Below are 13,844 nucleotides of genomic sequence, written 5' to 3'. Positions count from 1 at the left end.
CAACTTAGTTGTGCAATATATACATTTACATTTTGACTTTATCTATCAAAATAAATCAGGTACATATGAAATTATCTTTTTACATTTACATATTGGCTATATTTTCATTCTTTAAGATTCAAAGAAGTAGCATTTTCATTTATTTCAAATTTTACCTCTGTTTACCTCCTTTTCTAAACATTTAAATTAGCCTTTCAAATTGATTTAAAATGGATATACTTTAAAATACCCAAAGAGCATAGTTCTAAAAAAGCTATGTATACAATTATTTTGAGTGTGCAAATTGAAATATTAAAAATGGACCAGGGCACTCAGTTTAAGGAACTTGCCTTTTGTTAATGATGTCTTAACTGAAAAGATTTTCATACATTGGGTTATAGTTGTACATCAGGAGTCCCTGGGTGGCACAAACAGTTAAACGCTCAACTACTAGCTGAAAGGTCAGCAGTTTGAACACACCCAGGGGTGCTACAGAAGACAGGCCTAATGATCTGCTTCTGAAAGGTCACAGTGTTGAAAACTCTATGGAGCAGTTCTACTCTGCACACATGGGGTCGCCAGGAGTTGGAATCAGCTCGAGGGCAACTAACAACAACCACAGTTGTAAATCAGCATAAATTATAAAGTTGAAACTCAATTTTTAGTATAGTCACTTGTGTGATTATAACAAAGTGGTTTTAGTTTTTTTTTACACTTCACAGTTAATAGGTAACTTTTACTATTTTGTAAAAACAACATTTCCAGCTAGAAATGATTTCTGTTCAGTTAGGAGTTCTCATTTTGTTATCAAACTTTGTTACTGAATGAGTCATGCGCAATTTAAAATCTCAGTATACTTTCATCATTGTTACTATTTCACAAAGCTTTTGCAGATGCCTGAAGCAACTCAAAGTTTCGATCATGTTCTACAGACCTTGTAGATGATTGTTCATAAATAGTGTTCATTGTACCATTTATGAAATGGAAATTTTAACATGGCATCTTTTAAGCCTACCTACTCTTAAAGCAAAGGTATGCCTGAATAGGAATACATTATAACTTATTTTAGACACATTTTTTTGTTTAAAATTTATTGGAAAACTATTCACCTTTTCTTAAAAGTGCTGAAGAATACTCCTCACTGGAGCCTCTGCCTCAAACCTGTGATCTGATAACAGAAACCACCTACTTAGGCCACTTTCTCCTAGCGTAGTGGTCCTCAGCCAGGAGTGATTTTGCCTCCTGTGGAAATTTGGCAATGTCTGGAGACAGTTTTGATTGTCATAACTGAGAGATGCAGGGGTACTACTGAGTAGAGGCCAGAGATGCTGTTCAGCATCCTGCAGAGCACAGGACAGCCCCTTCCCCTCCAGTAAGAATTACCGGTCCAGAATGCCAACAGTGCCAAGGCTGAGAAACCCTGCCCTAGTGTGATAGATGGTGCAGAGACAAGTGGTTCATTTTTCAGTTTACAGTAATCCAGCGACTTCATGGAAATAATGCCGTCAAGACAGATTACCTAAGCCAAGGCTTGCCAAGGCTTTAAAGCTCACTGTGAGTCTGTAACCTCAGTTTAGTGCTCACCGAAGGAAGATGAGGCAGAGTAAAAAGGAATAGCATGCTGTAATTCACATTGAAGAACCAATATGTATAAATATATAGAGAGTAGTTACATGGTTTATTAAATATTTTTTATCAACTTAATGAGCAGTTTCTCCTCCACTTATTTTTTTAAATAAAGTTTTGGTTGGAATGAAACAGTGGTCTGTAAGCCACACAGCTGTTAAAAGAATTGGGTTCTGGCACACCTAACGAGAGAATACAGTGCTGTTTTTGCTATAAATCCCTGACATTTTATGGCTATTTCTTTTTCCTGTCTGCTTTGTGTTGTCAAATACAGAATCAATCACTAAACAGTCCAGATAGCTACTGGGCTGCTGATACAGGGGCCAGGCTAGGAAGGCTGTCAAAGCCGGACCCACCTGGGCAAATCAATACATTTTCTTCTGGCTTCTTCTCAAAGTCAAATTCTTGGAGGATTGTCTGTATTATAAGAAATCCAGATCATAGACTTTTAAAGCTAAAAGCATCACTGCTGAACTCCAATCCAGTATTCCCACTTTATAAGTGGGGACACTGAAGTTTATAGAGGCCAAGTGATTTGTCCAAAGCTTTAGATGTGTCATTTCTGACATGAGATAGTCCCTGCTGCCCTTACCTGTGCTCTCTTCCCACCAGTCTCTCCTAGAGAATGAGTGAGTTTGGAAATACAACAAGAAGGTTCAGAAAGAAGAAATGGTGGTGTCCCTCAAAGTGTGGGCCCTTTACATCAGAATGCCTGGGGTACTTCTTAAAATGTAGATGGCTGGACCTCATCCCACTCTGACTAAGTAAGAATCACAGGGGATGGGGACTAAGATTCTACCTTTCAAACAAACTTGCCCAGGTGAAATTCACTCTTCTGGATGTCTGACTCCTCTAGAAACAGACAAACACAGAGGGTGCACCTGCCATTTTGGTGGTTCCCAACGCCTCGCAGTAACTTCTTGCAAATTAGATGGTTTTTACTTAACTTTGTTTACACGGCCTGAAATTCCAATAATTAGGAATTCACTTGGGCTTACTTTCTAACTTGTTTAGCAATGAATGAAAATAGCTCCCTAAAGTTAAGGGGTTTATATAGTTCATGGAAATGTGTGACTTAAACAGCTGACTTTTTCCTCCTAATACCTGGCTGAGAGCAGCTGGCCTGAGGGAATGGGAGTTTTGGATGAGGTGTAAAGGAAGTGGACAACCTTGGACTACTGAAGAGGAAGGCAGGCTTCAGCAGGCTTCTAGAATACAGGAGCATGTGGGGCCAAGGAGCCCTGGTGGTGCAATAGTTAATACAGTTGGCTGCTAACTGAAAGGTCTGCAGTTTGAACCCACCAGCAGCTCCACGGGAGAAAAGACCTGGCAATGTGCTCCCGTAAAGATTTCAGCCTAGGAAACCCTATGGGGCAGTTCTACTCTGTCATAAAGAGCCACTAAGAGTCAGAATCGACTGCATGGCACACAACAACAGCAGGTGGGCAGAAGTCCCTATGTGGTGCAATGGGTTAGCACTGGACTACTAACCGACAGGTTGGCAGCTCAAACCCACCCAGAGGCATCTAGGAAAAAACGTCCTGTGACCTTCTGAAAAATCAGCCATTAAAGACCCTATGGAGCAACGTTCTACTCTGATATGCAGGGAATCGCCATTGATTGGAATCAACTGGAAGTGGGAGAGTGGTTCAGTAAAGGAGGAGGAAGGATGCCAGAGAAAACACTACTTTCAAACAGTCACCAGGCCCTTGCCAGCCAGCCAGTTATGTATCCTAAAGAGAAAGGACACTTTCTCCTTCTCCTTCCTCTGGCACAGGCTGGGCCACCAGTAATTAGGCTAAATTTTGTGCCTTGGTCTCTAACTACCACTCCACCTCCCCACCCCACGCCCGCCCCCCCGCCGCCATTTAAATAGAGATTTCCTCAGCAGGAGGCATACTGGTAAGCTCTGATCAGTTATTCAAACATGTTTTGACAATTATATCAGAGCACGATTTGGACTCTGAAGAGGTGGCCGTGGGCTGAGAGGAACCAAAGGCAAATTACACCTAGTTTATAAATGCAAATATCAATTAAAAGTAACCTCTGTGGCTACTTTGGTTGAGCAGCATAAGTTGAAGAGTGTGTGGCTTTTTCGCCTCTTGTCAACATCAATAGTCAAGCTAATTATGCACCTATACTGGGTACTTCCACTTTGCTGTTTAGAAACAATGTTTTAAAAATAGCATTTCCCTCCAAAAAATCTTAGAAAGTGTTAATATTTTGCTTTAAGACTTGTGCATGGAAGGATTATGTTTTGGACACAGTGTACATTAAAATGTAAACTCTGGACCAGCCAGCTTAAAGATACCCAACCACCCCCCACCCGTATAAAATAAGTCTTTCACCCTTTCTACCCCCACCCCTACCCCAAATTTCTTCATTCCAAACTGACCTGCAGTTTCTCTTAAAATAAAACATCAGACTAATTTACCTATTACATTATAAGACACTGGGACTTAAAAAAAAAACATTCATGCAAATATCAATCACTGGCTATTTCAATCAGTTGGCACTGCAGTCAGGACTGTTGGATGGTTCAGCTGTTTAGTTCTGTCAGATCTTCAGTCTCATCTGGATTCTTGGTCATTTTTTCATATTTTCTTTTGAAGAAGCCAACCTATAAAGATGATGGTATAAAAATGTTACCATCTATGACTTATTTTGTGTGATGCCTTTAACCCCCTTTGTCCCTGGGTGGTGCAAACAGTTAACATGCTCAGCTGCTAACTGAAAGATTGGAGGTTTGAGTCTACCCAGAGGTGCCTTAGAAGAAAGACCTGGAGATCTACTTCTGAAAAATTAACCACTGAAAACCCTATGGAGCACAGTGCCACTCTGACACACATGTGGTTGTCATGAATACAAATCTACTGGATGGCAAATGGTGGTATTTTATAATCCCCTTTGCTGCCCACTTTCTCTAAAGCACCTCTGAGGAATCCCTAGGGCCCTGGAGAGTATAGTTTGGGAACTACTGACTTGGTATCACCCCCTTTTTTGAGAAAATTAATATCCAGAGAGCGTAACCAAATTGTATAAACTTAAATGTCTCAGAATCTAATTATTTGCAGCTGAACAAAAACATTCAGAGGCCTGAATGAAAAGAAGGTTAAATATATATATATATTTAGGGGCCAAAACAAAGGAGAAAAAATCTTTATTGATTGTTTTCAAGAACATGAGTAAGAAAGTGTAAATAAATTGGCATTTCCTTTTTCCTCATGATAGGGGAGGTACCATATAAAACTTAAAGTGGCTGCATTATAAAAACTTCAAGACAGATGCCTTCAGAAGCCCTAAATTTTAAAATATGAAATGCTTCTTACCTTCCATAAAATTGCAACCAGAGCTAAGAGCAAAAGGATTCCAGCAATTATACTTCCTAGTATAACTCCTGTTGGTATTTCAGCTTTCTCATCAGGCTTCATTATTGTAATAGGAATCTGTAAATGTATATTCACAACAATTGAGTCATCTAATTTTAGCACTGGAAAAAAAAAAGTGAGATGGTCTAGTCCAACTCTCTAATATTAGAGATGAAGGTCCCTAGCTCCAGGAAGGTGACGTGCCCTGCTCATGATAACATTCCTCAATTGTGCAGTACAATTGTTAGAGAAAACGCTCCTGCAAAGCCCAGGGAAGAAATACAAGTTCTCTAGTTTTCCCTCCTTAATTGCTTCAGTATTTAGTGGCCATGTCTTGTCTGACAATCCCAGATGTTTTAATTATTTATGAACAAGGAACTTTAGTTTTTGGCATACGCTCTCATCAAGTGAAAGCATTTGAAACCCAGTTTTGGGAGGAGAATGAACGAACAAACTAACTAAAAGCCTAAACTCCTTGTATTAAACAGCAACAACAACAAACTTTGTATTGGGTTTCTAAAAGTTTGATTTCACTTAACTCTCTCATTCAAAGTTACTTGATACCAATACTTGAAAAGGTAGAACTAATATCCTAGGGCTCAAGTTGACCTTTTCAATGCTAAAATTGTCCTTGAGGCTACATGTGATTCTTTATGTCCAGTTCCCCACAATCTTGTGACATTGCAATGGAGTGACTGCCCTTAGAGTTTTAACAGTAAAAACATATTTTATTATTATTTTTTTAAGCTGCAGAAAGAATCTCAACCATTTCCTCCACAAAGTGTGTTTTTCAAGTGATACTTCTAGGAACAAAATAAGGGGATGATATCTAACTTATTTAATTGATTTAACATTGAAGTATCTTGGCAGAGAAGTCGCTTTTTGTCACATAATTTATGGGTTGGCCTTTTTGGTGACTGTATTTCTTCTCATTTATATCTTAAAGAGCTAAAATAAGCCTTTATTGATTTATGAATAAAGTGACTATAAATTCATGTAGTACTGTGCTTAATGGCAGTCATATCCCTACTCTCTCTATTCCAGAGCTTCTGAATCTGGGGTCCATGGATGCCTATGGATACACTCCTACAACATTTTGTGTATCAGATTTTTAAGTGGACCAGGAATGCAAAAAAATTTAAGAATCACTTATCTATAGGAATGTGTCAGTTTGTATTTAAATTCAAAACATTATTTAAAAAAAATTATCCAAATTATTATTTGGATTTAAAAAATATTTTCATAGACATGATTAATAGTTGGCCTCTAATATATCAGGATTGCTCAGAGAATACCAAGAAAAAAAAATCTTCTAAGGGGTTCATTAAAATTATTAATTTGAATTTTCAATTAATAAGTTATTGAATACTGCTTTCTGAACAATACATTTTTCTAAAGTGAGCTTTTAAAAAATCTATAGAACTTTCCTCCTAGGCTAAGATTATAGCTCTTTGTATCTGAAGTCCACATTCTCCTTTGGCTCCATTTCTGGTTTTCCAAGCCTCAGTCTCTGAAGAGTGGGTATGGGCCTTCACTGAAGCTCCTAAACCAGAGGCAGAAAAGCATTCTCTATTGTGTTGAATCATTTCCCAGGAACAAGAGTGGAAGGGTGGTATCATAAGCTCTACTCTCAGGCAGGAAAGAGACCCAGAGTTCATAGGACCACTGGCTTTTCAATGAAGCCATAGGCTGGTGCAGTGGACTGAGGCTAGCTGCCAAGCTGGCCTTGGGAGCAGAGTCTTGAACTGGCTTCCAATTCCTAATAATAGCATTAGAAGGAAAATGTTCAGGGCTCTGCCAAAAGATTAGCTGAACACGGAAATCCTGCTTTATCTAAATATGGCAGATTCTAACCAGAATTTCAGTGCAAAGAAAAGTTGCCCCGTGCCAGCTCTTGGAACAGAGAGCCTTTGTTTTCTGCGAAAGTACATTTCTTTGCAAAAACTTTTTATCAAGGGGAGCATTTATAGTTTTCTAGAATGTAAGACCTAATTAATAGACATTTTAAACAATGTCAGTGAGCAGCTGTAAGGAGTACTGCTAAAAATAAAATAAATAAATAAAAAAGAAAGAACTTCTGTAATAACTGCCTTATTTACTAAAGATGCTTAAGCAACAGTTTTAAAAAAAAGCACTCTAAAATGCAGTATATGATTTAAATAAGCATGATTTAGATTCAATGGCCTAAGATCTAAGCCATTTTGTATAAACACAAGGAGAAAGGAAGAACTGGTGGTGCTGGTTTAGGACCCACAATGGAGCCACAGACAAGATGGAACCCCTACTGTCATGCCTTTCATTGACTCCTTACTTCTAGAAAAAACAGCTTTGCCAACATGGAAAGGGGGAAAGGCAAGTATATCACTGCATTTTTTGAGTAGCAAACACCCTTACCAAAAGCTCAACATAATAAATATTAGATTTTCAGAATTTTGGTAAGACCCTACTACATAAATGCAGGTAAGAAGAATTACTGATCTAAGTTTTCAGAAATGGAATACTTATCATAGATTCTAACACCTGTCGGGAGGAATGGGATGTACTCACCATGACGGTGTTTTCTTCAATCACATATATCTGAGGGTTATAGGTGTCAATTTCTGCAGATGCTGTCAGCTGTATTGTCTGGAAAGTTGACTGGAACGTAAGAATGAAGACTATATTTTATCCTAGCAGAAGTTAATGCATGGAACTGGCATGTTTATTGTTTAGTTATCTATTTTCTTGTGGAAAGTGACAAGAGCAAACACCTCTGAAGACTCAAGAACCCTTGTGTTGCCTGTGCTGGTGATCTGCAAATGGGTTACATTAGAAGTACCTGGGGAACTTTTAAAACATAAGGGTGACTGGACCCTGCCACAGCAAATTAAATCCAAATCTTTTGGGGGTAAGGCTTAGGCATTAGCAGGTAACACATCTCTCTGAGTGATTCTAATTTGCAAATGGTGTTGAAAAGCAAGGGTTTAAAATTTATGTTTTTAATTGGGAAAGATCATAGTCTGGATTTCTTAAAACTTAATGAAATCTGGACATGAGGGAAAATTGAAAACCCAATATTTTTATATACTTATCTGAATAAGCCACATAATGGAATATAAAACCAATATTAAAAAGCGAAGAGAACTTTCCTTCTGGGGATACTTGTGTAAAATAATACTGTTTAAAAGTAAACATTTCAAGGATGGAGCAAGAGGGTGGCATCAGTAGCTGCATGCTCTCATTCCCTCACAAACAAAACAAAAAACACAAGCAGAAACTGGTAGAATCTGTCAACCTATCAGAACTCTAGAAACCAGTCAAAGGGTTAAAGAAACTAAGCAAAAGCTGAATCAAGAAAAGGCAACATATAAATGGTAGGAAATCTTTGGTTTTCTACCCACTTGTGCTTCCCCCCTCCCCAGCTTGTCATGGCCATATTAAAGCATCAGTGGTGGCCTGCACACCCACAGAGGGAGCCAGCAGAGCAAACTTTACTAGCACATTACTGAGTGTGTCTGTTCTAAACTGTCTGGGGGCTGCTTAAAGGACTGAAGCAAAGTGTTCATCTCAGTTTGGCCTGTCTTAGAGCTCACCCAGGGCTCAGGGGCAGTGAACAGAAGACCCAGGGCTGTGACTGCTTGTGGCCACCTGGGGCTAAAGCATTCGCTTAAGGTATATAATATACTGGAAGGAGAGCCAGACAGTTTCTTTCAGAAATTAAGGCTTTCAAAAGTATCATGTATAAGAGGGAATTGAGAAAGCCACATGCATCCTCAGAAAAAGACGCTTGCCCAGAAATTACCTGAGAAGACCCTAGGCTTTTACCTTGGGATGATCCCTAGGCTCAGTGTAGGCTGGGCTAAGTGCTGAAGGAAGGCCCTGGCATGAGCCAATATGAAAAGAGTGAGAGAGGATTTTTTGTTTTGTATTTTTCTTTTTTTCCCTAGTGTTGAAGAAAATCTGTCAAAATGCTAGCTGAACATAAGAAAGTCATTAGTGTCTACACATATCCAGTAAAGCAGTCTTTGCAAAGACAGTTAGAGAAAGTCACTAAACCAATGCATGACTATAAAAAAACAAAAGAACAATCCCCCCCCCAAAAAAAAAAACAAAACAGAAAACCTTGGGGGAGGGGAAGAATCTGATTTCCAGAGTCACCACATTATAATAGTCAAATATACCAGTTTCAGCAAAAAATAGCAAGGCATACAAAGAAACAGAAAAGGATAGTCCATCCAAAAAACAAAACTAAGTGACCAAAACTGTGTTTGAGGAAGCATCAATAATAGGCTTACTAGATAAAGACTTAAAACAACAGTATTAACTATGCTTAAAGAGCTATTAAAAAAAAAAAAAAAGGATAAATAATTAAAGGAAATCAAAAAATGATACAGGAACAAAATGAGAATAATAAAGAGACTGAAAAATTAAAAAGGCATCAAACAGAAATACTGTTGCTGAAAAGTACAATAACTGAAATAAAAAAACACTGGAGGTGTTCAGCAGCAGATTTGAGCTAGCAAAAGAAAGAATCAGCAAACGTCATGATAGGACAATTGAATTAACAAGTTTGAGAAGTAAAATATTAAAAATAAAAGAAAATGAAGAAAAGTGAACAGAGCCTAAGGGACTTATGAGTTACTATCAAGCAGACCAACATATGCATGATGGGAGTCCCCAAAGGAGCAGAAAGAGAGAAAGGGACAGAAAAAACATTTGAAGAATTAATAGCCAAAACTTCACAAATTTGACAAAAGACAAGAATCTATACATCCAAGAAACTCAATAACTTTCAAGTAGGGTAAACTCAAAGAGATCCACTTACAATCAAACTCTCAAAAACTAAAGATAAAGAGAGAATTCTGAAAACAGCAAAACACAAGTGAATCGTCTCATATAAAGATCCTCAACAAGATTAAATGTCAATTTTTCCTCCTTGGAGGTCACAAGGCAGTGACATATTTGAAGTACTGAAAGAAAATAACTGCCAACCAAGAATTCTATATCTGGAAAAACTGTCCTTCAAAAATGAGGGTGGAATTAAGATATTCTAGATAAACAAAAGCCATGAGAATTCATTATTACTATACTTACCCTACAGGAAATTCTAAAGAGAATCCTCAGGTTTAAAAGATAGGACACTAGACAGTAACTTAAATCTATATGAAGGAAAAAAATCATAGTAAAAGTAATTTCATGGGTAAATATAAAGGTCAGTTTTCTAGTATTTTTTATGTTGCAACTCTACTTATTATGCTGTACATGATTTAAAAGACAAGTGCATCAAAATAATTACAAATTTATGTATTGGGAAAACAAGGTATAAATATGCATAATTTGTGATAACACCATCAAGGGGGGGAGGAGTGGTATAGGAACAGAATTTGTATATTTTTATTGATTATAAGTTGGTAGCAATTTGTCTTAGTCATCTAGTGCTGCTATGACAGAAATACCACAAGTGAATGGCTTTAACAAAGAGAAGTTTATTCTCTCACAGTCCAGTAGGCTACAAGTCCAAATTCAGGGCATCAGCTTCAAGGGAATGCTCTCTCTGTCAGCTCTGGAGAAAGGTCCATGTCATCAATCTTCCCTTGGTCTGGGAGCTTCTCTGCGCAGGAACCTCAGGTACAGAGGATGCGCTCTGCTCCCAGCACTGCTTTCTTGGTGGTAGGAGGTTCCCATGTGTTTCTGCTCACTTCTCTCTTATATATCTCAAAAGAGACTAGATTAAGACACCATCTAACCTTGTAAAGCTCATCAGTATAACTGCCACTAATCCATCTTATTAGGTCATTGTGATGAAATTTACAACACATAAGGAAATCACATCAGATTACACAATCATACAATACTGGGAATCATGACCCAGCCAAGTTGATACACACATTTTTGGACATAATTCTTTCTATGACACAACTTAAACTAGGTTGTTATAAATTTAGGATTTTAGATGTAATACCCACTGTTACCACAAAAAAAAAGAAAATCCAAAAAATATACACAAAAGGAAATGAGAAGGGAATCAAAATAGTTCATGCCAAAAAAATCAAGTAAACACAAAATAGGAGTATTGTAGGAAACGAAGTGGCAACATGTCAGAAGTAATGGCAAAAGTAAGTCCTTACTTATTGTTAATTACTTTAAATATAAGTAGATTAAACTCTCCAATCAAAAGGAAGAGATTGGAAGAATGGATAAGAAAACATGATCCAACTATATGCTGTCTACAAGAGACCTACTTTAGATCCAAAGTCATTGATAAGTTGAAGGTGAAAGAAGTGCAAGGGGCTCCTAATTGCCAAAACAGTCTTGGAAAAGAAGAACAAAGTCGGCAGACGCACACTTCCTGATTTCAAACATACTATAAAGCTACAGTAATGAAAACATTGTAGTACTGGTAATAAGAATAGATTTATAGACCAATGAATTAGCATCAAAAATCCAGAAATAAACCCATACATCTACAGGCAACTGATTTTTGACAAGGGTGTCAAGTCTATTCAATGGTGAAAGAATAGTCTCTTCAAAAAATGGTGCTGCAGCAATTGGATTTCCACATGCAAAACAATAATTTGGACCCATACCTCACTCCATATATAAAAATTAACTCAAAGTGGATCACTGACCTAACTATAAGAACAAAACCATAAAACTCTTAGAAAACAGGGATAAAGTTTAAGACCTTGTTTTTGACGATGTATCCTTAGATATGACACTGCAAGCAGGAGCAACAAAATAAAACATAGGTAAACTGGACTTCATCAAAATTTAAAACTTTTGTGCCAAGAAAAGGAAGAGACAACCTACAGGATAGGAGAAAATATTTGGGAATTATATATCTGATAAAGCTTCAATATCAAGAATATATAAAGAACTTTTACAACTCAACAACAAAAAGACAAACAATCTAATTTAAAAAAAATAGGAAAAGGACTTGAGTAAACATTTCTCCAAAGATATACAATAGCCATCAAGCACAAGAAAAGATGCTCAATGTCATTGTCATTAGGGAAATGCAAATCAAAATCACAATGAACTGCCACTTCACACCCACTAGGATGGCTATTATCAGAAAAAATGGAAAATAGTAAGTGTTGGCAAGGATGTGGAGAAATTGGAACCCTTGTCCATTGCTGGTGGGAATGTAAAATGGTGCAGCCACTGTGGAAAACAGTTTGGTGGTTCCTCAAAAAGTTACATGGAGAATTACCATATGACCCAGAAACTCCATTCTTAGGTACATACCCAAAAGACTTCAAAGCAGGCACTCAAACAGATACTTGTGCACCCATCTTCATGGTAGCATTATTCACAATAGTTAAAAGGTGGAAACAACCCAAATGTCCATCAACAGATGAATGGATAGATAAAATGTGGAATATACGTACAATGGAATACCATTCAATCATAAAAAGAAATGAATTTCTGATATAAGCTATGTGGACGAACTCTGAAAACATGCTAAGTAAAATAAGTCAGACACGAAAGAACAAACTTTGTATGAAACCACTTACATGAAATATTTAGACTAGGCAAATGCATAGAAACAACAATTCATTAGTGGTTACCAGGGACTCATAGGGAGTGGGGACTGGGGAGTTATTGCTTAGGGGGTACTTACTAAGTTTCTGTTTGGGGATGTGAAAACATTTTGGGAATGGATAGTGTGATGGTTGCACAACATGGTAAATGTAATTAATGTCACTGATTTGTACACTTAAAAATTATTAAAATGGCAGTTTATTTTATATATATATATATATATTTCACCACAATAAAATAAAAATAAATTAAATATGAGATGAATGGATAAACAAACTGTGGTATATCTATACAATGGAATATTGTTTAGCAATGAAACGGAATGAAGTTACGACATGGATGAACCTTGAAAATATTTTGTTGTGTGAGAGAAGCATGTCAATATAAAGAATCGTACATTGTATGATTCCATTTATATTTAATATCCAGAACAGGTAAATCCACAGAGACAGAAAGCATATTGGTGGTTGCCAGGGGCTGGAGGGAAGGGGAGAATAGGGAATAACTGCTTAATGGGTGATGAAAATGTTTTGGAACTAGATTGTGGTGATGGCTGAACAACATTGTAAATGTACTAAATGCCATTGAATTGTTCACTTTAAAACGGTTAATTTTCTGTATTGTGAATTTCACCTCAATTAGTAAAAGAGAAGTAAATTTAAAGTTGACCATGCATGTAAGCAGCAGAGACCCTGAATCTTTTGGCAATAGTCAGTGCACTTACATAACATCAGTAAGAACTGCAGACTTCCCAACCGGAGCATTCTGTCAAATACTACTTGACTGGGGACAGGCATGTAGGAAGGACCTGTATTTTATGCTGAAGTTCCTAATAATTTTCTAATATGAAATATACCTACATGAACTGTTTTTTGATGAAAACATTATTGATGTATATATTCCCCTGGTTTTTTTTTTTTTTTCCTTCTATTTTTCCCTATAATGCAAATATTGAGGCTGATGCTTACTGGGAAATAGAATAAGATGCCCAGTTTTTCATAAGTTCTGCCTACTAGGACTCAATTTTTCTGGTTACTAGGGCACACAATTCAATATACTCCATGAGGTAATTTCCTAAACTATATCTAGTAGCCAAAAAGAGAGAATGTATTTCCAGAAAGTGAGTAATTTATTTCCTTTCCACTGGCTCAGTCTCTAATCACTCTTACTAATTTACTCAAGTTAGAGTATGGCATCAGAATTTAACACTGATCACTGGTCTCTTAAACATATATAATATAGGGACACATTAAGTGTACTGATTATGGTTTAATTTAAAAAAAAGTAGCAGTAAAGTGAATACTGGCTTCATAGTCCCTATAGACTAAAGATGAAAGAATTTTCCCT

The 13,844-nt window shown here is 37.1% G+C and overlaps 1 protein-coding gene across 1 annotated transcript in view; it reads right to left on the bottom strand.

Annotated features, from left to right (window-relative positions):
• Positions 1-3,998: 3,998 nt before the first annotated feature.
• The window catches only part of ITGA2 (integrin subunit alpha 2), a 133,878-nt gene continuing 124,032 nt past the window's right edge, over positions 3,999-13,844 (bottom strand). Inside the window, exons 28-30 of the mRNA XM_004380501.2 lie at positions 7,521-7,610; positions 4,935-5,051; positions 3,999-4,225 (exon numbers count right to left, since the gene is read on the bottom strand). Coding sequence (XP_004380558.2) covers positions 4,145-4,225; positions 4,935-5,051; positions 7,521-7,610 — 288 coding nt within the window. The 3' untranslated portion in view covers positions 3,999-4,144. The remainder of the gene's footprint in view (positions 4,226-4,934; positions 5,052-7,520; positions 7,611-13,844) is intronic.

This window comes from Trichechus manatus, unplaced genomic scaffold (assembly GCF_000243295.1).
Source record: "Trichechus manatus latirostris isolate Lorelei unplaced genomic scaffold, TriManLat1.0 scaffold00074, whole genome shotgun sequence".
NCBI lineage: Eukaryota > Metazoa > Chordata > Mammalia > Sirenia > Trichechidae > Trichechus > Trichechus manatus.
Note: the sequence above shows the minus strand (reverse complement) of the source record. Positions and strands in the feature narration are given on the sequence as shown.